Source organism: Gymnogyps californianus, chromosome 12 (genome assembly GCF_018139145.2).
Source record: "Gymnogyps californianus isolate 813 chromosome 12, ASM1813914v2, whole genome shotgun sequence".
Lineage (NCBI taxonomy): Eukaryota > Metazoa > Chordata > Aves > Accipitriformes > Cathartidae > Gymnogyps > Gymnogyps californianus.
Genome location: NC_059482.1, coordinates 23,249,408 through 23,271,548, shown reverse-complemented (window position 1 = coordinate 23,271,548; position 22,141 = coordinate 23,249,408). Strand labels below are relative to the sequence as shown.

General features: G+C 47.0%; 1 protein-coding gene across 1 annotated transcript in view; it reads left to right on the top strand.

Annotated features, from left to right (window-relative positions):
* Positions 1-21,524, top strand: part of NLRC5 (NLR family CARD domain containing 5) — a 47,997-nt gene extending 26,473 nt beyond the window's left edge. The window contains 27 exon segments of the mRNA XM_050903730.1: positions 549-632; positions 1,378-1,461; positions 2,365-2,454; positions 2,560-2,622; positions 3,305-3,372; positions 3,375-3,387; positions 3,874-3,957; positions 4,592-4,681; positions 5,663-5,728; positions 6,228-6,311; positions 6,389-6,472; positions 7,094-7,180; positions 7,636-7,716; positions 8,277-8,360; positions 8,757-8,840; positions 9,499-9,582; positions 10,274-10,357; positions 10,450-10,533; positions 11,244-11,327; positions 12,280-12,363; positions 13,202-13,285; positions 14,367-14,450; positions 15,640-15,723; positions 15,886-15,969; positions 17,842-17,925; positions 19,056-19,139; positions 20,272-21,524. Of these exon segments, the coding sequence (XP_050759687.1) occupies positions 549-632; positions 1,378-1,461; positions 2,365-2,454; positions 2,560-2,622; positions 3,305-3,372; positions 3,375-3,387; positions 3,874-3,957; positions 4,592-4,681; positions 5,663-5,728; positions 6,228-6,311; positions 6,389-6,472; positions 7,094-7,180; positions 7,636-7,716; positions 8,277-8,360; positions 8,757-8,840; positions 9,499-9,582; positions 10,274-10,357; positions 10,450-10,533; positions 11,244-11,327; positions 12,280-12,363; positions 13,202-13,285; positions 14,367-14,450; positions 15,640-15,723; positions 15,886-15,969; positions 17,842-17,925; positions 19,056-19,139; positions 20,272-20,353 (2,152 nt within the window). The 3' untranslated portion in view covers positions 20,354-21,524.
* Positions 21,525-22,141: the final 617 nt, after the last annotated feature.

Here is a 22,141-nt window from a genome sequence, read left to right as displayed (position 1 = left end):
GAAAAGAAATAGTGCGTCTTTTGCTTGGCTAGGCTCGTAGGGATTGTCTTGCTTTCCTGCAGGGGAAGCTTCTACCTGTAAACAATGAGATACAGATCTGGCTGGCTACTACATTCGTCCCATGGACACCTGCCAGTTTGTCACCCAGGAAGGTTTCTGCGATCTCCTTCTTGGAGAAGGAGATAGGAGGCACCATTCCCAGCCTTGCTCTGGGAGAGCTGAGACAGTGCTGAGCAGGGCAGGATGCTGTCCAGTCTCCTGAGACAATTTAAGGACCAATGATGTGGCTCTAGGAAGGCAACACCCAAAGCGACATGGTATTTTGGTGGACTGGCTCTCTTGAATCAACTCAGAGCTGGTAAAATCCTCTGGTTGTCACAGGTTTTAACTTCTCAGTCCTAGATTGTGGGTAGCAAAATATACATAGTGGAAGCAAGAGGGTTGCTATGGGTCTCGTCCTAAGATGTGAGGCTCCGGGATATGAAGGGACTCTTGCCATACTGTGGTCATGGGAAATGTTTAGCTCCTGAGTGCTTTGTTTGCTTCAGTCTCAGGGACTGCAGAGTGGGTCCAGAGGACGTGACCAGGCTGTGCCAGATACTGGCTCAATGTCCCCAGCTGACAGAAATTGAGTAAGTGTTGTGCACTTGGCAACAGACTCTGTCTGTCTCCCCAACCTGCAGATACAGAGTCGGTGTTCAGGTTCGCAGCTGGTGTAAATGGCTCTCCTCTCACCACAGCCTCCTAGAAATCCCCACAAAACTTCACCCAGATGCTTAGATAAACCCACACCTTCTACTGTTCTCTCTGTTTCAAACAGAGTTTGGCCTCTCCTAAGTCTACCGTGTCTGTGTGTAAACACCCCAGAACACGTATATGTTCTCATAGTCTTCCTCAGTCATGTGGCTAGACACAAGTGTTGTCATCTGCTCCTCGAGGCCCTTGCTTGCAATATAGCCAGAGCAAGAGCACCTGGTCCACTAAGCTGTGAACCAAACTCCTGAAGAGCTGGTCACTCCAGGCAGCAGTTGGGTGTCAGAACAAAAACTGAGTAATAACAAATAAAAATAACATAACACCCATATTGCATGCATGAAATATATCAGTAGCATGATTTTATAAATTTACAGCAATGGAAAAGTAAGACTCCTAAAATTGGAATGTTCGTTGGCTATAGAATGTAGAGAAACACAGAGATCAGCCTGTAAGGACTAAATCTCACCCAACTTTCAGGGCTTTTCTGGATATGTCCTTTTTCAGAATTTGCCCGTAACACCCCCATGCACATGTGTGTGTGCATGTCCACGTAGATTTTACAGAAATACTTACCAATTGTCGGAGTTTCTCTTGGAATTTGTTTCCTTCCATTTTTTACAGTCTGTCTGGAAATTCATTGAGTGACCAGAGCATTGAGAGATTACTGAGCTTCCTGCCACACTTCTGTCATCTGACACTACTGAGGTAATGTTTGGGGTCCCTGCTTTGATTGCTGCCATGAAACATTGGTTTGGAAAGTATTAATACCACAACATATCTCAGGAACATTAATCAGTAATTGTAGATTTACAAGCTAGGCAAAGAAAATGCAGAAACTTTCACACCCGTTCCTGTCTTGTTTCTAGAACCGAAGCAGCACTGAACCTTTTTTCTTTAATGATACATAGAGAAAAAAAAGGACAGGAGGAGAAATACCCACCCTAGGCACAGCATCCCAGATAATCCTCACTTAGCAGGTCCCATGGAACATGACTTCCAGCATCCGTAACAGATGTAGGACTTGTTGGTTGACACACGGTGACAGCACACCACCCGTGTGCGTGGTCAGCATCTCACAGCTCTGCCCCTGCAGGGATCTGGCATCCTGCCATGCTCGACACCAAAACTGTTTCCTGGCAGCATATCAGCCATTTAGGCTGGGAATTTAGGCTAGAGAGGTGCTGTCAGGGGCTAGGGCGCTCCCACCACGTAGACAAAAAGCCCAGAAGGAGCTTGACCATATTTTACAACATGTTGTAGCATGGAGGACCTGCAGTGTCTTGAGAGACCGAATTTGCTCACTCAGGAGGTTGCTTCCAGTCTGGGGTATCTGTAGTCCAGTAGCCCTGAAGAGGAGTTGTTCAGCGTAAACCCTTGGTCTGTACTCCCTTTTTAGTCAAAGGAGACTAAAGGAGACTCTCCTTTAGTTAGACGAACACGGGTGCCAATGCTCAGAACTTTAGATCCTTGCTGACTGATCTTGAGTTAAATGGGGTGGATCCAGCCTTTTGCATCTCAAAGTAAACAATGGGAAAATTGGGTCGTGTGTATCGGAACCTTTCTTCTTGGGAGCTGATTTCGTTGTTCTTTCTTCCCCCTCCCTTTCAGTGTTAGGAATAACACATTTTCCCCACGTTGCACTGTCTTACTCATCAACTCCATCAACCTCTGTGAGCGGATCAGAATGGTAGAAGTCCGGTAAGACAGACTGTTTGGAGCCCAGCAGCTCAGCTTTAAAGGAACTACAAAGCTTGTCATCTTTGAGGAGCATTGCTGAAGGACTGTCTTTTGTGTTTGCTTCAGGTCAAGTGAAAATGCTTTTTTGCATTTAGGAGCACGCGTGCAAAGCCAAAGGACATCCTGCAGGTACTGGCATACAACACTTAATTATAATTCACTTGTTTTGATTAGGTTTGAAGCACTAGGGCAGGTAGCCAAATCTCCTCTTGTATGAAGAACTCATGGGCTGGTAGTCAAGGAGCTTGGGCTAGTAGCTGAAGCTTTGGGGCTCAATTCAGCTGCCTAAGTGCAACTCAGTACCATTTGGATGCACTGGGATGGCAGAGGCCCGTGCCTTTCTTGAGTGGCCGCTGGTCTACTCATGATCATCTTGAGTGGCACCAAATTCTGCTGCACAAGCAACTGAATTGAGCCCTAGCCACCACATTTTCCAAAAGCATGCCTCAGATTCTGGGTGATAATCTCCATATGAGCGTCAGTGTGATGTGTACGTGATACATGTCTGCAGCCTCTCTGGGGTGATGGTTGCTGGGTGCTCCTGTGAAGAAGACTGTAACATGTCTCCAGTTAGGCACCAAGGAGATGCCAAAAAAATGTGAAAAGATCTGTTTCCCACTTATAACGTGGGGTTTGTCATTACTAACCTCAGGGAGGTGTTATGAGAAGTATCGAGCACTGGCACAGCTAAGGGCTTTCACCTCTGCACGGAGACTGGTGTAAAAATGCAACTGCTGATGGGCAGCTCTCGCTGCTCAGGCTGAGCCTGGTTGCCGGCCGTGCTTTAACTCTCTTGCTGTCTCATACGCAGGCTGACGGACTGTGCCATCGGTCAAGGGCAGATAGATGAGCTCTGCAGAGTCCTGGAGCAGCACGGGTGGCTGCAGAAGTAGAGTAAGTGCGGCTTGGGTTGTTACCATGACCTTGACCAGGAGTCACTGAGGGAGAGCTGGGTTGGCATGGTTCAGCATTGCCTGGGGTTTCCCAGCCTGTCTGCGTGTGTACGTGTGTTCGTTCAGACTATTTAGAAACAAAATTAATTAGTAGTCATACAGGTCCTTTATATATATTTATTTTAAGAGGGCTTGAGCTGGTGGGACAACTTCCTTGGGATTTTCACTCTGTGGCTGTTTTGAGGCATTTGTTGCTTCATCTGAGCTCTGCTCTGAGCTTGTGTTCAGAGCTCTTCATTTGAGCTTGCTCTGGAGCTTGTGCATGAGGTAGTTTTGTAGGGCAGCAGTTTGTTTTAGACAGACCTTCAATGGCCGAGCTGGGATTTAAGTCCAGGAAGTTTGACTTTTTCCTTCAAAGCTTCTCAGAGGAGCATTGCTGCTTAAAAGGCTGAGTTTTGGTTGGCCACCTTGTTCTTCTGCCTTTCAGCCTCTCCAGGAATCAGCTGAGAGATGAAGGCCTGAGGTGCCTCTTGGACCACTTGTGTCGAGTGCCCGTTACCTGTTCCCTCAAGTAAGAAAACATACTGTGAATCTGAGGTGCCCTGGCAGAAAGGTGTTCACACGATCCCTCCTGAAGCTGGCTGTCATGCTTCTTGCCCACTCCTGCCTTAGGAGGTAAGGTCTGAGTGAGCCATGAGCACAACTCAAGACCTCCAGGCCAGAGTGACTCAGGGTCTGATCCAAAACCTGCTGAAGTAAGTAAAAGTCTTTCTATTAGCAGCAGCAGGAGATAACAAGGCCCAGAGCGGGGTAGTGTGACAGAAGTCAACCCAGTCCCCTGAGTTTTCAGTTAATCACTTTTCTGTGTGTGTTGTCCTCTTTGAATAACTCAAGGCGTATAGGTGCTGTGAGCTTAGCTGTGCCCTACACCAGCCTCTCCCCTTCCCTTTCTGGTGGGGAAGCAATTGCTCCAGCAGTCGGCTGCCTCTGTAGTGCAAGAGGCAAGCTGGAAGTTGGCCGTGTCACTCAAGTCATCAGTGCTGTGTCCTGGAAGGGTTTGGTGCATTTAGCACAGCCGAAGGGGCCCAGCACCCCACAAACTGCTCTGCCTTTTGTGCCAGCTTGAATTTTGCCTCTGTGGCTGAGGAGCCTGGGGACAACCCTGACTCTAAACACCTGAAAAACCTTCCTTCTCTTCTGTGCAGTCTCAGCCATAATCGGATTTCTCAGGATGGAGTTCTGCATCTCATAAATGCCTTTGCCACATCTGGAAATACTACTGAAGTTCAAGTCAGGTGTGTGTTTCTCCTCACTAATTTCTGATTCTTCCCTGCATGTTTTCCTCTTAATTATCATAAAGTTTGTGATCTTCAGGTAATAATGATGAGGGCCATGTTTTCAACTACCTTTATGTATAAGTGCATGCAAAGCTTTTGTTTATGTCGGTTTCTACTGGCCAAATGTAGCTGCCAAGGAGGAAGCTAGCAGAACTGTTATTCCACAGGGCCAAGTAATTTTTGTGTGTAAAGACACAGGTATTCAGCTGTACTAATTGTTGTCATGTATGTATCTGTAAATGATCCTCTTCAGGGCAGGAGTCAGCATCTGCTCTCTAAAAATGTGGTCCCTAATTCACTTCGGTATGTTGAGATTTCAGAGTGAGCCTGTTGAAAGCAATTTCCGATGTTCTTTACTTGGATTTGTGTCTTTATCTCCTTTCCTCTCTGGCAAAAATAGCCCATGGGTTCTGGGCTGGCACTGGCATGAATTGCTTTTTCTCATGGATTCAAGTCACAAGGCTGGGCCCTGCCGCAGATCTGCCCTTATCAGTGTTTATGTTCACGTAGACCAGTGGGTCTGTCATGAATCAAATTTGACCAGGGTCACTTCCATTCGTTCCTGCAGCTAAATGTGGGTGCTGAATCTTTTGGCTGGGCTATTTTAAAGCAGATCAGTCTCCTGTTTTAGCTCTCCCCAGAGCTTGGCAGAGAGTGCAGGGACAGGAGGAGGCAGACAAAAGCAGGGCAGATCAGGATTGCTTCTCCCACCACCAGTGCTGCCTTATGCCAATTTAACATTAGTGAAACCTTATTGAAGCATTTCCCTGGGCTGGAGGGAGAGGTTGTTATTGTAGGGAGAGGTGAGCTGGGCCAGGTACCTCTGTCACTGCTGCGCTGTGTTGCTTTGTGCAGTTTGATGTATTGTTAAATTCTGACCACTGGGAAAAATAGTCATTTTCCCTCCAAATCTTACGCTCATGTGTCTTCTCTGTGCAGTTTGTGCTCCAAAGCAACTTTAATCATCAAGTTGACAAGCAGAGATGACCCGAGAAAGATTTTGAGGTAATGGTACAGATTTTTTTTTGTGATTTCTTTGACAAAGGTGGTGTCCTTTTTCTAGGGACAAGGCAGACAAAACCTCTTGTACCCCCTAGCTCCTGGCACAGTGATATTTTGTGCTAATAGATGATAAGTTTCCTTTGATTCACTTTCTGAGAAAAGCTTTCTCACGACACAGAGAATCCCACATCCCTTTCTCTCACTGCTTCCCCACTGACCATTCCTCACCTAGGAACCTGTAGGTGTGCCTGCAGTCCCGGTCACAGGCCAGGGTGCTACAAAAAGCTGCACCATTAGCATACACATATGCTGTATCGGAACATCTCAACAGATGCTTTTGAAGTGTTGCCACAGTCTTTTTTGGAAGCCCTGCAAGGCATTTAAGGTTTTGGTGCTATCTTTCTTTCTCTGTGGAGAAAGGTGGTGATGCCTGAGATTTCTGGATCAGAAAGCCTGAACTGTTTATAAGGAACTAAGGCTGTTCTCTTTTGCATCCTTTCAGACTCGCAGAGTGCAACTTTCAGCCAGAGCACTTGGAAAAGTTGTGCTTGCTCCTGGAAAAGTGCACTGGTCTGACAGAGTACATGTGAGTTAATGGCTGCTTGGACCCATTTGGGTGGGCTCATTTGTAAAGCCGTTCATTACAATGACCTCTGGTTCTAGATCTTCAAATAACAACGTGACCGTCCAAGCTGCAGAAAGACTTTTGCATTCACTGAGGAAAAATCTGGGTCCCCTGAAAATCAGGTACTGTGTCACTGTGCTGTTGTAGATACTGATCTGAGGCTGGTCTGATCGTCTAAGATCTCCTTTCATCAAAAACAGAAGTGAGCTGTGCTTCTTCCAAAGATAGGTAGCGTTGGCCTGAGAAATTCCCATGGATGATGCGAAGTTATTGGTATTTCAGCTTTATCTCCTTGATTCCTACTAAGCATCATGTAAAGCTGTGGCCATAAACTGTGCTGTCTCTGTAGACCTCTACCTGCCTTACAAAGAAGGTTGCTAATTCTGGTGAACACATTCCTACTGTGTCCTCACCAGAGGTCTCACCAGAGCATCCCACCATTCACCCGGGTAACGAATTCTTCGCTTCTCCCAAAACGTGTTGCATTAGAGCACAAGGGCCAGGCTCCCTCTCATCGCTGTCAGTGGTAGGCAGGCAGGAGGGAAGATGACGTTTGTGTCCTCCTCTGCAGGGAAGCTGGGCTGCTGCTCTGTTTGTTCCCAGTTTGCACCCTATGTCGACATTACTCTGATGAGCAAAGCAGCCTTTCTGTGTATATTAGAGTGCTGAGCACTCAGCTGACAGAGGCAGAGATGGTTCCGTGCATGTGAATAAAGCAGAGCTGCCTATATTCTGCTTTGCAGCATAGAAGAGCCATGGGTATGTAAAGAAAGCGTCACAAACCTTCTTGAGCTAGCTGTCCGGGCCTGTGGAAACATTACTGAGATCACGTAAGTAGCACCTCAAGTTCTGGTATCTTTCAGATATTTTCTTTTAGCTTGATACTTTCAAGGAAATGGGATTGAAGCCAGCACTTTAACTTGCTCTTCTGTTCTTTATTCTCTGTCTCCAGTGCACTTGTAAGCCATTAGCCAACTTGAAGTAAGTTTGACCCAAATGTCTGGCGGGTAAAAGTCCTTAGAAGGTTTGTGGTCACACACCTTAGTAGCTGTAGTGGAAAGGAGACCATGTTCCTGGTCTCCCTTGGGAGAAAGGGTGCCCAGATTAGGCTGGCTTTGGAACTAGTTTAAATATTGCAAACCTCTTCAGAGATGAGTGGTTCGCATTCATCCACCAGCATAGTCCTGTGCCATCCAGTCCTCCTGATTTTTCTTCTGGAAAATAGCATTTGCTGTCTCTCAGGAGTTCACAGGCTGATGATGTTCTCTAATCTCTACCTTTCCAGGATATGTAAAGATAAAACCCTCTTCCAATTAGGCGTAAGGTTCCCACACTGCCTGGAGAAGGTGGAATCAGTCGTTAGCAGGTGAGAAAGTGACTATTTCTCCTTATTTTCTGCTTGTTCTGAAACTCACCATGGGATGAAAAATATCTTCAGAGTGTCTGAGGCTCTGGTCTCCGTGGGTTCAGTCTCAGAGTGCGTCTGTGCCACACATGTGGAAGGAACCTTATTCATGTGCATGTGTCTTTTGGGCCACCCTCCTTCAGGCCCATACTGGACCTACACGAGCTAGAAAAATCTCCCTACCTTCCCCGCAGGATCAGGAGCACTCAGGAGACATGAGCACTTTGAAGACTCTTAAGACGTGCTGGCTTCTGCCTGAATGTGGAGAGAGAGAACAGCATTAGTGTCTTTTTCCCTTTGTGTAGCCGCAGAAGGCGGCAGCTGTCTTCTTCTGCAGTTGGGGAAGGGCTGTGTTTCTCTGCACTGGACTGTGGTGTAGATGGGACATAGCAGGAGAGCCCAGGGAGGGCACTTGCAAAGCTCTGAGCTGTTCCTAAGCCTGGCCCTAAGGGGCACCAGCCGCTGCAGTGGGCGTCTGCTGATCGTCACTGACAGTTGCGTTGTGTGTTTGTATCCTGCAGATTGAATCTGTACAAGCCAGAAATCAAGCATGCTTGCTTCTATCAAAGGGTTTGTGAAAAATGTGCTCAGCTTCAGGAATTGAGGTGAGTTGCCAGGCATTGTAGAGGATTTTTTTGGGAAGGGAGTAGCTTGTCCTTGTGTGTGCAGGAGAGCACACAGCAGGACAGGGGAGAGGCCAGTGCAAGGTCCCAGTCCCTGCCCTCTGGGTCCCCTACTTAGAGTGTTTGGATGGAAAATAGAAAAGACCCATAGACCTAGTGACTTCCTGGGGTATCCTTTGAAGGCATCTAAATCTCTTCCCTGTGCCCAGATAACCTGTACTCTCTTACCATGGCTGGGAGCTCCCATGCGGCCTTGCCAAGTATCAATGTCGTGACACTTCTTCAATGTCCCAGCACTGGTGTGCTTCAGTTGTGGGCTTGGTACAGACCTTTCGTCATCAGTGGACATAGCCCAGATCTGTTGTTCTGTTCTTGCAGATGGTCTCATGTTGAGCTCCACAACGATGAAGCAGAAATGCTAGTCAGGATTTTGCTACCTCTTCCAGAGCTGAAGAAATTTGGGTATGTCCCCAGCTGTGGTCTTTTCCACATCTTTATCATTTGCTCAACCCTGTGTCTCACCCTGATCCTCTCTGAAACACTCTTTATCTGGAATATGGCCGTGAGCTCTGTGATCTCTCCTGAGCCATGTCTAGGTTGCAAACTCAACAGCTCTCTGCAGTTCATGCTAAAGGTGGTTATAGGGGCACCATGTGCATGTCCTGAGGTTTTTTCCTCTCCCCTTTTTTAAAGTGAAAGTAATTTGAGACTGAGACTTTGGCTCTTGTTTACATTGTAGGTAAGTTTATACTACCCTACTGTGTAAAAGAGCTTTTTGTGGTATGAATAGCATTCAGTCCTTTTCACAGCCCTCCTCAACTGCCTGTAAGTGAGAGGCAGGCTTATAAAGGGCATCTCTGCCCGGTGAAATGCTGGGGGATGGTTGGCCCAGGCAGAGACTCTGCTGTTTGGCACATGTACATCATGTGAACATCTCTGAACTACCTAGTCCTCGAAGTCCTGTACAGGGGAACTGTGGAAATCTCTCCAAACTTACTGGTCCCTGATATCTATGCTGGCTGGGGTTTGGGATGGGGCAGCTTGCCTGTCAGTGAAGTAAACCCCTCTTTCTCAGTGTGCTGAGACCTGACCTTCTTATTTGATCCTTGCTGTTTTGCAGGCTGACCTCTAGCAGTATTATGCCAACTGGAATTGATTACTTGATCACGGGCTTGCAGAATTGCCAGGCCATTGAAGAGCTCAAGTGAGTGGGTTGTTACCAGGCTGTCCAGAGTCTGCCAAGTCTTTCTAGAAGCTTTAGTTAAACCACAGCCTCTCTTCTGCCTGTACTGTGGACAGAAGTAGTTTTCCTGATGGCGGGAGGACTTCAGATAGGGAAGAAGCAACAATTCCTTTTTATTTGCAGTGAACAATGAGTGAGAGAGACAGAGATCAGTAGTCTCTGGCAGGGAATGTCCAGTGGAGAAATCAAGTGTTTTGGTAGTGGTTTTTGCATGGATCTTGTCCCAGCTGGGAGGCAGTGTTTCCCGTGCAGCAAACCCAGAGCCAGCATTTCACTCCTGGAGGATGATCTGGTGGCCGGCACACAGAAATGGCTTTTCCAGGCACCTACATGTGAGGCATCCTTCTGTTACGAAGTGCCACTGAACCGTGTGTGTTGCTGTCGCAAGAGCTTTACCATCTTGTGGTCACAGTGGCACCTCGCTCTGTGAGGGGCTGCGTTCTTGCTCCAGAGGTTTGGGATTCTCTTGATATTTTATCAGGATCCAAACACGTCCAGTAGAATTGCCTTAGAGAACAAAATTGAAAACTATTCACAGGGACTAGAATACACTCCCATTTCTCTTCCACCCTTGTTCTGCTCTCCTCTGCTCTGAGCGCTCGCACGACTGCCCGTGGGTAGTTAGTTGTTCCTGTGTTATTTCATCTTTTAGCCTGGGCTACATGAAACTCAGCAGTGCTGACATTCCTAAGCTTGTGCTGGGACTTCGTGAAATGCCGTCTCTGAAAAGGCTTATGTAAGTATGTGACTGCAGCTTGCCTCTAGCCCGGCTTGTGATACTGAATAACAGGAGCTTAATGTCCGTTTTCCTGGGGATGTTGTTTCCAGCTTGAACCATAACAGTATTGGTAACGATGGCTGCTCCAGACTTGCAGAAGCCTTGAGGAATATGCGCTACATAGAGGAAATCAAGTAAGTTTCTCCTTTCTTGCAGTCTCTCATCAGCAGAGAGGTGTCCACTAGTGCCAACGTTTGGAGAGACCCAGATGTGCTTACACACGATGTTGTAACAAAAGCAGGGAGGTTGCAAAATGCTTATGTATGAGGTACCTTGGGCTAGAGGAAATCAGAGCTTGATGTTCAGAAGAGGAGAATTTGGTCTAACCCCACTCTGCTGCAGTCACGTAGAAAATGGATTAAACAGCCTCTGGATTTAAATCTTCTCTGGAATCCTTGGCTTCCAGAACAGGGCTAGAGTCCCCCTTCTCTCCTGGGAGAGCCTCAGACCCAGCACTTCCCCGCTCTGAAAAGATCTGAATCTAGAGCCAACCCCAGGCTTGCTCTGCTTTTTTTTCCTCTCTCTAGCCAGATTCTGTCTGTTCTCTGCTGTAGTAGTTTGGAAAATAATAACCAGCTGTAGCCTGTCTTGGTATTCTGGCTGAAGTAATTTCCCACCTATTAACAAGATCCAGTGATTTTGATTGTTCTTTGCAATTTTTTTTTTAAAGCCTCATTAACAACTATTAGTCTTTCATGAGATAGTTGAGACAAGCAGCTCTTTGATTCTGCTGCCAAGGTCAGAGGTGTCATCCAGCAGACAGGAGACATTAAATAAGATCTCATACTTTGCCTGACGCTTAGCATTTTCCTTTACAACACAGCCTTTCTTCTCTTCTTTAAAGTTTAAGCCACAACAAGATCGGAGATCCAGGCCTGATAAATCTAGCTGCTGTCCTGCTGGAAATGCAAAACCTGAAGAGAATCGAGTGAGTCCCTTTGTTTTGTTTGCAGCAATTTCGGTTATGGCCACAGTTGGTGGGGAAGCCTGTGTGGGAAGCCCTGGGCCGCCTTCGCTCACACGATGTTCTACCTTCCAGTGTTTTCAATGCCATTGAAGACCTGATACAAAATCTACCAAACCCATGGAAGGTCTTCCCTCTCCTGCCCTCCCCATGTACAGCTGGGACTGGCAACGACTTTTTCTGCCGGTGCAGAGACTCTGAGAGTGAAGGTTACGGCCGTGTCCTCATTCAGTCACCCCCAGAGACAGCGGTGGGCATTTGCCAGCCTTCGCTAGCTGTTTGAACAGAGAGATCTCTGGCTCAGTTGTGTCCTGGAAAGTAAATCTGCAAGCTTGTGGGGAATCATACAAGTCTCAGATCCACACAGCACCTTTCCTCGAGCTCTGTAGGGTTCCCAGTGTGGTGGCCCCCAGCGTTGCTACACTGCTTTCTTTTACTAGTGGACGTAGAGGTGAAATTGAGAATTTGTCAAAGCGAGGACACAGTCTCTAGACAAGGCTCGCTCTCAGAGATGTGGATTCAAACTGTCCCTCCTCCAAGGGAACAGAAATTAGAGCATCCAGGCTGTTTGTTAGGCTCAGCTCTGGGGTATGCCTTGTAATTTTTTGAAATTAAAAACCTGGAAATGATTTGAACAAGAAAAGGAAATTCCTAGTTCTGTCTGGGAGAGGGAAAACTGCTCCTTCCCCCCAGTACCTGCAGGGGCAGAAGCGACTCAGTACCTGACAAAAACACACTACAAATCCCCAGGCCATTTTCCGGAGACCTATGTCTCTGGACACACCACTGCAGGCCCGTGTAGCCCATTGTTGCAGTGACCCAAGTCTCCCATCGTGCCAGGCAAACATTGAAATATCTGGAGCTGGTACGTTCTGGTTCTTGTTCAGTCACTGAGAGTCTTTCATGCTTATTTTAGCCTTTCAGGGAACAGCCCTAGTCCTGCTGGAGGGGAAAAGCTGATGGAAGCTCTTGCCTATTGCAAGTGCATCGAGGAGTTACTGTAAGTGTGTCATCTCCAATGTCCCTTCAGGAAGCTGGGCAAAAATCAAGGCAAAGAAACCAAATCTAATCTGGCTCCAGTAGAGCCAAAATAATTTTTACCACTGATTCTTATGAGAGCAGGGTAAAAACTCAGAGCTACATGGGATAGGAATATGTGGTGCTGGGTGTGGGAGGTTTGGGGATTGCTTGTTCACTGCAATCTCTTGGAGATTCCCAAGAACCGTACAGATTGCATCAGTGGGGAGGAGATGAATCTGCGGTTTAATAGCCAGTGTCACACGCATATGGGCTGTGCAGTGCCTGTGTTGCCTAAGAAATCAGCATTAATCTATACGGCTGCAAAAATGGAGGGAGGATTTATTATCACTCATTCCATTGCAGACCAGTTTATAGAACAAACGTGCCCCTGCCATATTAAAGAAATAAAATAATAAAAAAAAACCCCAAATCAGAAAAAGTTATTTCTGTTACCGTTAAAACGCTAGACCTATGCATATAACCTTCAGATTACAGCATACTGGACTAAGGGCACATATTAAAAAGTGCATTTTTGGTGTAACTCCAGCTCAGGACAACCTAGTCAGGAAGGGAGATCAGTGTGCTCCTGAGAAGTGCAAGTCAATTTTAATTCCCTGTTTAACTCCGGCTGCAGGATTACAAAACCTCGTTGTTCTTTCCTCCCACTCCCAGTATCCTTTGAATCACGGACATTAGTTCCTTTCAGCGTAGTCCCATGCACATGGAATGGGGGTCACAGCTACGTGTGGGTGACACACAGGTGAGGAATGAGGCTCTGTAGTTCACTGTCAGTAACGTTTCATCTCTGCTCCTTCCAGACTGTCAAGGAACGTTTTTGGAGACAGGACGGCAGTGAAACTTGCCCTCTGTCTGCCTCACATGACCAGCCTCAGGATCCTGCAGTAAGTGTCAGCCTCTCTCCCAGGAAAGCTGGATATCCTGGGAATATGTGGGATGGTTGAAAGAAGGCATGGAAAAAGGCATACACTGCAGTGGTGCACTGGTCTCTTGTTTAGACATTATTTTCAGTGTCTCAGGATTGAGAAACCCTCTGCAATTACTCTGCTGAATCAAGTCACATCAACTATTCTTGCATGATGTCTTGCAGCGTTAACTTTAGAGATGAACCAGGCATTGTATATATGGTAAAATAACCCTTAAAATTGGTTTTGAGTATGTTAGCTTCTAATGCCTCTGGCTGTCCTCTCATTCTGGTGCAACGTAAGCATAAATATAAGCATCTTTTGTGGTCCCTCACTGTTTTGTGCAGGCACCTCTGAGTCATTTTTCCCCCTGAACTTAGTGGTATTATATTTTTAAACCTTTTATCGGAGTCTTTCTAGGGCTCTAACATGTAGGACTTTCTCATACTGTTTTACAGTAGCAAAGCAAGAAATTGGTGAGCTAGAAGAGCCCACTGGGCTCAGTTAGCCTAGTGATGTGTTTTCCAGCCTGTGTCTAAGGTATTGTCAAAAGATGTCTTAGAAAAGGAATCCCAGTGGTGGAAGACTTCAGTCCTCTGGGTAGGTTCTTGTCTTCACTGGAAAGGTGTTGGGAAATCTGCAGACATGAGGTCCCGTCCACTGTTTGTTCTTAAGGCCGTTCCTCACTCATCTCGTGTGCACAGAGCTGGAGACAGACTCCCGGCGGTACTATGCAGCCTTTGCTTTTGCAACGACTGGCTGGCTGTGCTCCTTTGTTGTCAGCATGGGCAAACCCACTGAACTCACATGTCCTTAGCCCGGGTGTCACTGACAGCAGCGGGAGCCACGTGACATGCTAGCCGCATTGCTGGCCCCCACTGTTGCCTCCCTGTTTTCCAGGCCCCTCTGTTAAGACTAATCTGCAAGGATCCCAGGTTATTACCAGCACCGGGCGCTGGTTCAAAAGATGTAGCAGTTACCTTCTTGGCAAGTTAAATATGAGCTTTTGTTACAGCTTTCTTCTAAAATAATCCTCCAATGCTTATGTTTCTTTTGTTAGCTTGCAGAACAATAACATTGGGCCAGCAGGAGGGATGGAGCTGGCCAGAGCCCTGGTGGCGTGTGGGCTGCTAGAAGAGATAAGGTAGGCCATGGCAGGTGCACTGGGGAGGGTGCCAAACATATGGACCGGTATCGCTCTGCAGGTGGGAATCATTTCAGCTCACAGGCCTGAGGCTGTCACGTAGGCTCTTTCCGTGCTCAGGGTGACTCTGCAGAGGGCAATCCCTCCACCCGTCCCAGACACTTTTCGTGGGACGAGAGGAGACACTCTCTGAAGGTCAAGGCAATGCACTGCCTGCGGCGCTGCTTAGATCACTTTAGATGTTAAACCTTGTCTGCCAGTGCTGTTTGCCAGGCTTTGTGCAGCCTTGTGCCTTTCAACTGCTGTGTGCAGTAACCTGGGGAGTGGCAGAATTTCTAAATATGGAACTGAAAGAATGGAGGTGATGTGAATTAACTCTTCCTGCTGCATCCTTGATGCCACCGTTCTTGGTTATGTGTTTGTTTATTGTTATTTGTTTGTTATGTGGTTTATTATTGTTATGTGTTTATTTATTTATTTGGACAATGCCCTTAACAACATGCTTTAGCTTTTGGTCAGCCCTGAATTGGTCAGGCAGTGGGACTAGATGATCATTATGGGTCCCTTCCAACTGAAATAGTCTATTCTATTCTGTTCTGTTCTATTCTATTCTATTGTTAAATAACAAGATGAATTAGGGTGTTGGTAATTTAGGTGTGAGATATGTGAGAGCAGAAAAGGTATTGCCATGGCTTGTGTTTGCTGGTAGATGAGAACAGAGCAGCACACCCTGGTAAAGGCTGGAAGGCAGTTCCTGCTGCCCCCTGAGTCTTTGAGAGCCATGTCTTCTTCCCACTCTCCCTTACCGTCAGTTCCTCTCAAGTCACACCAGTCATTAACTCCAGTATAACTTCTTGTTTCCAGTTTCACATGCAACACATGATGTGCTGCAGTTCTGTCCATCTTAGCCACTGGTATAACCCCACGTTACTGTCTGCAAGCAATTCACTGCGGAATGGACTTACGTTGTGAGTTAGAGCAGGGCTGTCATTCCCATTTTACCAAGCAGGGAATTGACCCTGAGTTGCCATGTGCCGATCTGGCCTGTCCCTGCTGTCTAGAGTCCTCACTTAGTCCGGGTACTAGTTATTGACTTGCTAATGCACATAGTTATGTTTTGGTGGTGGCTTTTCTCTGACTGTACCTGCTTTTTCTGCGGCCACTCAAAGCTTTTCCATTACTCTTACAGTTTATCAGAAAATGACCTTGGGGAAGGAAGTATCCATGCCCTGTCCAAGGGGCTGCCATGCTTTAAACACCTCCGGAAGATCGAGTGAGTACCAGGGCACTGAAGGCTGCCGGGGCAAAGCGTGGCTGGGTTTGTTTGTAGCATTGCCAGGGCAGGAGCGCAGCAGACGGTGCTGGTGCCGCGTTCCCCACCAGTTCTGACACAAGCACATTGTGCCCTCTGTTGTTTCTCTCCCCGCTGCTTCAGCTTGAAACTCTGTGGAATCACTGATGATGCTTCAAAATCACTTTCTCACGGCTTCCGACAATGCCCTTCCATGGAGGAGATAATGTGAGTGGGGGAATGGATGGGGAGACCCTTCAATACACGCGTCGCTCTTGTTTTAATGTCTGCTCCTATTTTCAACTGCAATACGCTTCTGATCCTGCTAAATACTTACTGGTACTTACCACTAAGTACTTTTTAGTGATAAATTTCCTAGTAATTTACTAATAGACTAAATTCACTGCTAAAAATTTCCTGGTATAACTAGCAACTTATTGGAAGCTGAATGTGAAGAGCTGACCAGAATTTGGAGGAAAACACTCATCTTCAAACTCTGCCCATTATCCTTGGTCTTTTAGCATCTGCTTTGCGAGGCAGGACAAATTCGCCATCTTGTTCTCCGTGGTCCAAGTCTTGCCTCCATTTTTTTACAAGATGGCCACAGCTGGCTCTCAGAGCAGAGCAGGAGCTTCTCTGTGCAATTGTAGAGGCTGAATTGAGAGCTGAAAGCAAAGTGCATTCAGCCTGTAGATGAACAGGGTGTACCACCAGCTGCGGTCTCGCTCTCCACACTGGAATAAAAGGGGTTGCTCTGATGCGTGGATGTTTCACATGTTTTCAATAAACAGCATAGATGGGCTAACTACATTCTGACATGTGTTCACCTGCCCAAGAGAATCTCAGCGAGAAGCCTGCTGGGAACCTGCTCCAGCTTATGTCTTTTTAAAAGCAATTTGCCCCGTTGCACTAGAGGGACCTTAACTTTAATTGTAGTACACAAGATCCCATGGAGTCAGCAGCAGTCTCATGAATCCTGAGCTACCTATAGCTTTAATGAAGACGTAACACTTGCCTGAGGTGCTGGCAGGGTACAGACCTCCTAGGCTGAGATCACTCCTCTATCAGGATATAGATCTGCGAGACCTAGGCTCTCTAGTCATCTCTGCTGCGGCCAGCTGGGTGACACTTGATTGTCAGGCTACTCTTATGTGCCTCAGTTCTGCCAAGTACTCATGGATGGTTTGAGTAAAATGATGCATGGGTCATAAGCCCACCAGACTTTCCTCTCCCTCCCCCAGAAGGTATTTGTGTGGAGATAACAGATATCTTAGGACTCAGGGCATTAGGTCAAAGCCAGAATTTTATTGCCAGACCCAGGAGAGGTCTGACAATAATCCAGTGGATTGAGGGGGATGAGTAAAGCAATATTCAGTGCATAGGTGCATTGCTTGCAGCATGGCACTAAGACTAGTTAACGATGTGTGGAGTTACTACTCCTGGATTACTAACAGATAGGCAGAATCTCCTTTAATAGTAGTGTCAGGAGGGGTCTTGTCTTGTCAGTGGAGGCATATGTGAGTTCTGTCATCGGGAAATCTGAGTGACACAGCGAGCAATATGCTGATACGCATGAAATTCCAGAACAGGCCGTGAACTTGTTTGGTGGAAGGCCCCAATTCTTGAGCTGGATCCTGTCCTGCCTTTCTTTTTTTGGCTCCTACACACGATACAGAAATTCTGGAGTTCCTCAGACTTGGGTAGAAGAATGGCTCTGTGGGGTGGCCCCAGGATCATTCAGCTGAGTTTAACGCCATCAGCACAAGGAGGAGTTGTCCTGGGGTAAAGCTATGTGCTCAGCAGTCATTTCCATCTTTCGCATCTCATTCCCTGGGCCTGCAGGACTCCGGAGATAACCACAGTCCCCAGGCTCTGTGGTGACACTCCCTGGTGTCTTATCATACATGGAAATATGTGGTGAAACTGAGGAAACTCCTCAAAATTAAGCTTGTAAAGCAGGGGAATGTTTACCTGCCATGATAAGAGGGCAATAAGCTCTTGTAAACAGGCTAGTCTGTGAGGGGGTAGTATCACAGCACTGCTGTTGTGCCCCTTGTGTTTATCGACTGACTCACAGTTGGGATTTCTTGTCTGTCTTAGACTGTCTTGGAACACCCTTGGTGACGGAGGAGCCGGAGAGATGGCCACTGCTCTCCCAGGGATGGAAAAGCTGAAGGTGTTAGAGTGAGTATAGCCCTGAGAGCAACCCCAGGAAGAAGACTTGTTTTGCTGTCGTTGAGCCTTCAGCCACAGCACTTCCAAAAAGGGGACGGACGTTAGGAACAACAGACGGGCTTTTGCAGTTGAAATTCTTGCTTTGGCATTCTTGCTGCATGCACCGAGGGCCAGCCTTGCTTGGGTGATACGCAGCGCAGAGAGGCATTTTTTATTTAAGGTGTTTGCAGTGCAGGTATCTGAGCAGAAGCTAGTCTGTGAAGGCCTCCTGTTTGAGTTAGGGAAGACAAACTGGTATTTCTAGGGCATGAGTCATATCATCTAATGACCTCAGGTGAGCTGCCTCCTGCAAGCTTTTACTTCTCTTCAGTGCCTGGGATGGTCTAGACGGGTACCGCGCTCAGAGATCCTTCCTTTATGAAAGCCTGCAGCAAGGCACGCAATCCATCCCCAGGATGGAGCGGCCAAATTGTGGGCGTTGGGCCATAGGAGCTCGCAGGAAGCTCAGGTGCAGCTCCTGTGCTGGATCTGCAGCGCAACCAGCAGCTGGGGTCGATGTCACCAGCTTACACGCTGGCCCGGTGGCATCACAGCCCAGCGCTATTCCATGGGAGAGACTGTCATCTTCTGCTTAAGAACTGTTCACGGAGCTTTCCTCCCCTTGGCCCTTTGGAATACAGGGTGTGTTTCTTCCATCTCTCAGCTGTATGAAAATATTAGACTGTGGGTCATAGGGTCAGGAACTGAGTTTTGTTTGTCTTGGGCAGGGAAACTACATAGTAGAGCCTGTCTGTTTTACAGGTACAAGCAGGAAGGTTGTGTCTGAGGCAGGAGGAGTTGTTACTAGCATTTTTTGGCACCAAGCTCGCAGTGGGATCTGTTAGAGTGCTCCAAGGGCAAGAGATCTGCTTACAAGTCCTGTTGCTAGAAGGAGGTCATAGGGAGCAGTGCATACACACTTCTTGCATAAATAGGGCCACGGTCATAAAGATGAGGCTGATGTAAGTTGTATGGCATCGCTGTGCTTGTGCAAAAGTGTAGCTCTTCTGGGACAGGAAAAGGAGCCAGTGATTATTCAGCTGTTTTCCACTCTTCATTTGGTTTTGGATTTTAAAACTCTCTTTTTGTTTCTAAAACAGTCTGGAGAAAAATCGCATTGGTGCCTGCGGAGCCACGAAGCTAGCAGAGGAACTTGCCAAGTGCCCGGAAATTCAGTTCGTAAGGTGAGCAGGTATCACGGAGATCTGTATCTGAGTGTCAGCTCAGCAAGGGGAAGTCGGGGTGACCAGTTTTGGGACAGACATGACCCATGCCGGCCTGCTGCCCTGGGTTAGCTGGCATGGAATAGGGTATTACAGGGGACGCAGATGCAAGCCAAGTAAGCTGAGGGTTTCTAGGCCAGCTCCATCCCCTCAGAAAGTCCTGGGAAAAAGGGACTGAAAAGCTTACTGGCTTTAAATGAGGCGAAAATGAAGACCCAGTTGTGTAATGTCCCCATCAGGAAGTTTGTTGCATTTTTTCCCTATAAGTTTTCTTTCTCCCGTTACATCTGATTTCACTTCTGAGATACGTTCCTGCCCTGTCCCACTCTGTCCTGGGATCTGTATCTTGCAGATACTTGGACACCTGATTTTTCCCACTCTTTGTCATTGCTTCTCCAAACCCTGTATATCAAACTCCACTAGAAACCTCTTGTAGGAGAGACCCACTCATCCTTCACTCATTTGAAAAGTCACTCTTCTGCGAGCGCCTCTGATAACTTTCTGGCAACTCAGGTCCCAGAGCCAAGTGTCTGCTCCTACCTGAGCTGTCTCTTTGCCCCCAAAACAGGCTCTGCCTTCCCCAATAGTGAGAGCAACCCAAGAGCAACCACTGAGGAATGTTTCTGGTCCCGGCTGGAGCTTGGGGCCCCTGTGTTCTTGCTCAGATTGGTGGGCAGAGCACAGCACGCAGTCCCTTTGACTCCTCAGGGCACTGTGCTTTGCACGATAGAAGCCCAGTATGGGCAGCTTTGGGGTAGACTCCACCAAATGAGGTAGATGAAGAAGGGTGGCTCACGTAAATCAGGTTGCTTGTGTGTAACTCGGTTATTCCCCTGCTTTCTGAGATTCTAGTGGCCTGAGGACTTTTCAAAGCCTTAATCTCTCTCCCAAGCTAGGTAAGTGAGTCCATCTCAGCAGGCAGGCAGCTGCTGGGTTGCTGCTGTGTCGCTGAGATATGGCCATACCTCACTCCTGTCTCGCTGTCGGACCTGCTTTGACGAAAACCCAAAGCTGCCTCTTCCACTGTCTTTGGCATGCCACCTCCTCGCTCACCATACTGAATCCTACAGTAATGCGTTTGCTGTCGTTGTAGGCTGTGGGACAATCCAGTGCCCAAGGGCCTCGCTGAGAATTTGACAAGCCAAGACCCAAGACTGTGTTTCTCCTTCTACTAGCAAAGAAGAGCCCTTGCCTGATGAGGAATTGTTCTCCGTCTCCCACTGCCCTCAAAAATTGCACTGAAGAACCAAGGAAATCAAAGTTCCTACAATTAAAAACTGTAACTATTAGGTCTTCCTTCGTTGCACTGAACCAAGTGTGAACACTTAGTGGTGTTTTGTTTCTTGTGAGCTTTTATTGTACAGAAAAGCAAAAGACTGTAAAGAATCGCTGCTGAGCAGGCCATGTTCCTGGTGTAAAAACATTGAAACTCTCTTCAAGAGGATGAGATGCATCTGCTCAGGCATTCAGAAAGCCGGCGGAGTATTTCATTATCTTTAATCAAGATTACAACACCTACAGGGTGTTCCAAGAAAAGAATGTACGTCCTCCAGGAGAGGATATAAAATTATTTACAAAATTGTAAACTGTTGACCCTGTTACAAATGCACTTCAACAGGCTGTTTGAAAATTGTATATAACTATGTGTGAAATACCTCTGTGGTTTTTAGGCAAAAAAAGGTAATATGTGGTTTTGTTTGCTTCATAGCAGGCTCCTTTTCATACAGAATTGCCTCAGTTTCCTGGTAGAAACTTCAGGACTTCTGAAATTTCAAATCATTGCCCCCAAATGATCAATATTTATACTGTGATAACACAGAAAGGCTGATGTCACCATAAACTTCGGTGAGTACCTTAAAGTACTGAGGTTGTAAAACAATTTGTAAGAAAACTGTGACCATTCTGTGTGAGAGGATGAGCGCTACTGACTATTTTCACGTGGGGTTTTGTAGACCTTTGTGGCGTTTTTGGAAGACTCGATTGCACTAATCTCTTTGAGGTGAAGCGAGGGGTCAGTTAGCTTGAAACATTGACCACATGATAGATCCTTCAAGCCGCTGCTGTCCCCTGAATCCCAAAGCCTACGTGTCACTGGGCAATGGATGTTGGACCTGTGGGAACTGGAGGGAGAAGATCCCAAACACTGAGTTTGCTGCTCAGCAGAGGAGACGGACTAGAGCTGCCCCTTGCACGTGTGGAACACCAGCTTGTGTTGCAGGAGCGTGCCCACGTCGTTCTCATTATTTATTAACTTGTGTTATAATGTTTTCCTTAAGTGTTTGAGCTGTAAATATTTAATCCTTGTGGTGGATTTATTTATGGAATGTTGTTTACAGCAGTGTTTGCCTGGGGAGTTGTAACTGATCTGATTTGGGCAGGGCAGGCATTTGGAATGAGATGGAAATGCTGGTCCAGCAAACCTTTGGGCAGAGGACGTGGACAGCTGGTGCCTGTTATTCTGGGGGAGCCGCTGTCCTTATTTAAGGATCAGCATTAGGCTCTGTGAGATACTGACATTATTGCGTAGAGGCGGGACACATTTTGTGGAGACTGTGCTCTGAAAAGGGTTTAAAAACAAGAACAAAGAAAAAAAAAAGGTAGTGAAATTCCTTATCAGGCCATAATTCAATAAGTAATACCTGAGAGTCAAACACTGGAATTGAGGAAAAGCTTCACCAAATGTGGCTTTTATTTTCATCCTGTATTTTCAGATCTAGTTTGCAGATCCCAATCTTCCCAGCGCCCATCAGAGGAAGAGTGTGGCACAAAAGGCAGCATGATCACATACTGAAAGGGGTCTCGGTGCTGTTAGCTCTTCACAGCTTTCAAGGTGAGAGTGTTTGTCGGCTGGGCTCTTCTCGGGCCCTGGTCTCCCAGAACTTCTTTTGGAAATGCAAGAGGTCGGACAGAGTTTGCATTAACAGTCCATTTCGGTCCAGACCGTGAGCTGAAAATTCATTTTT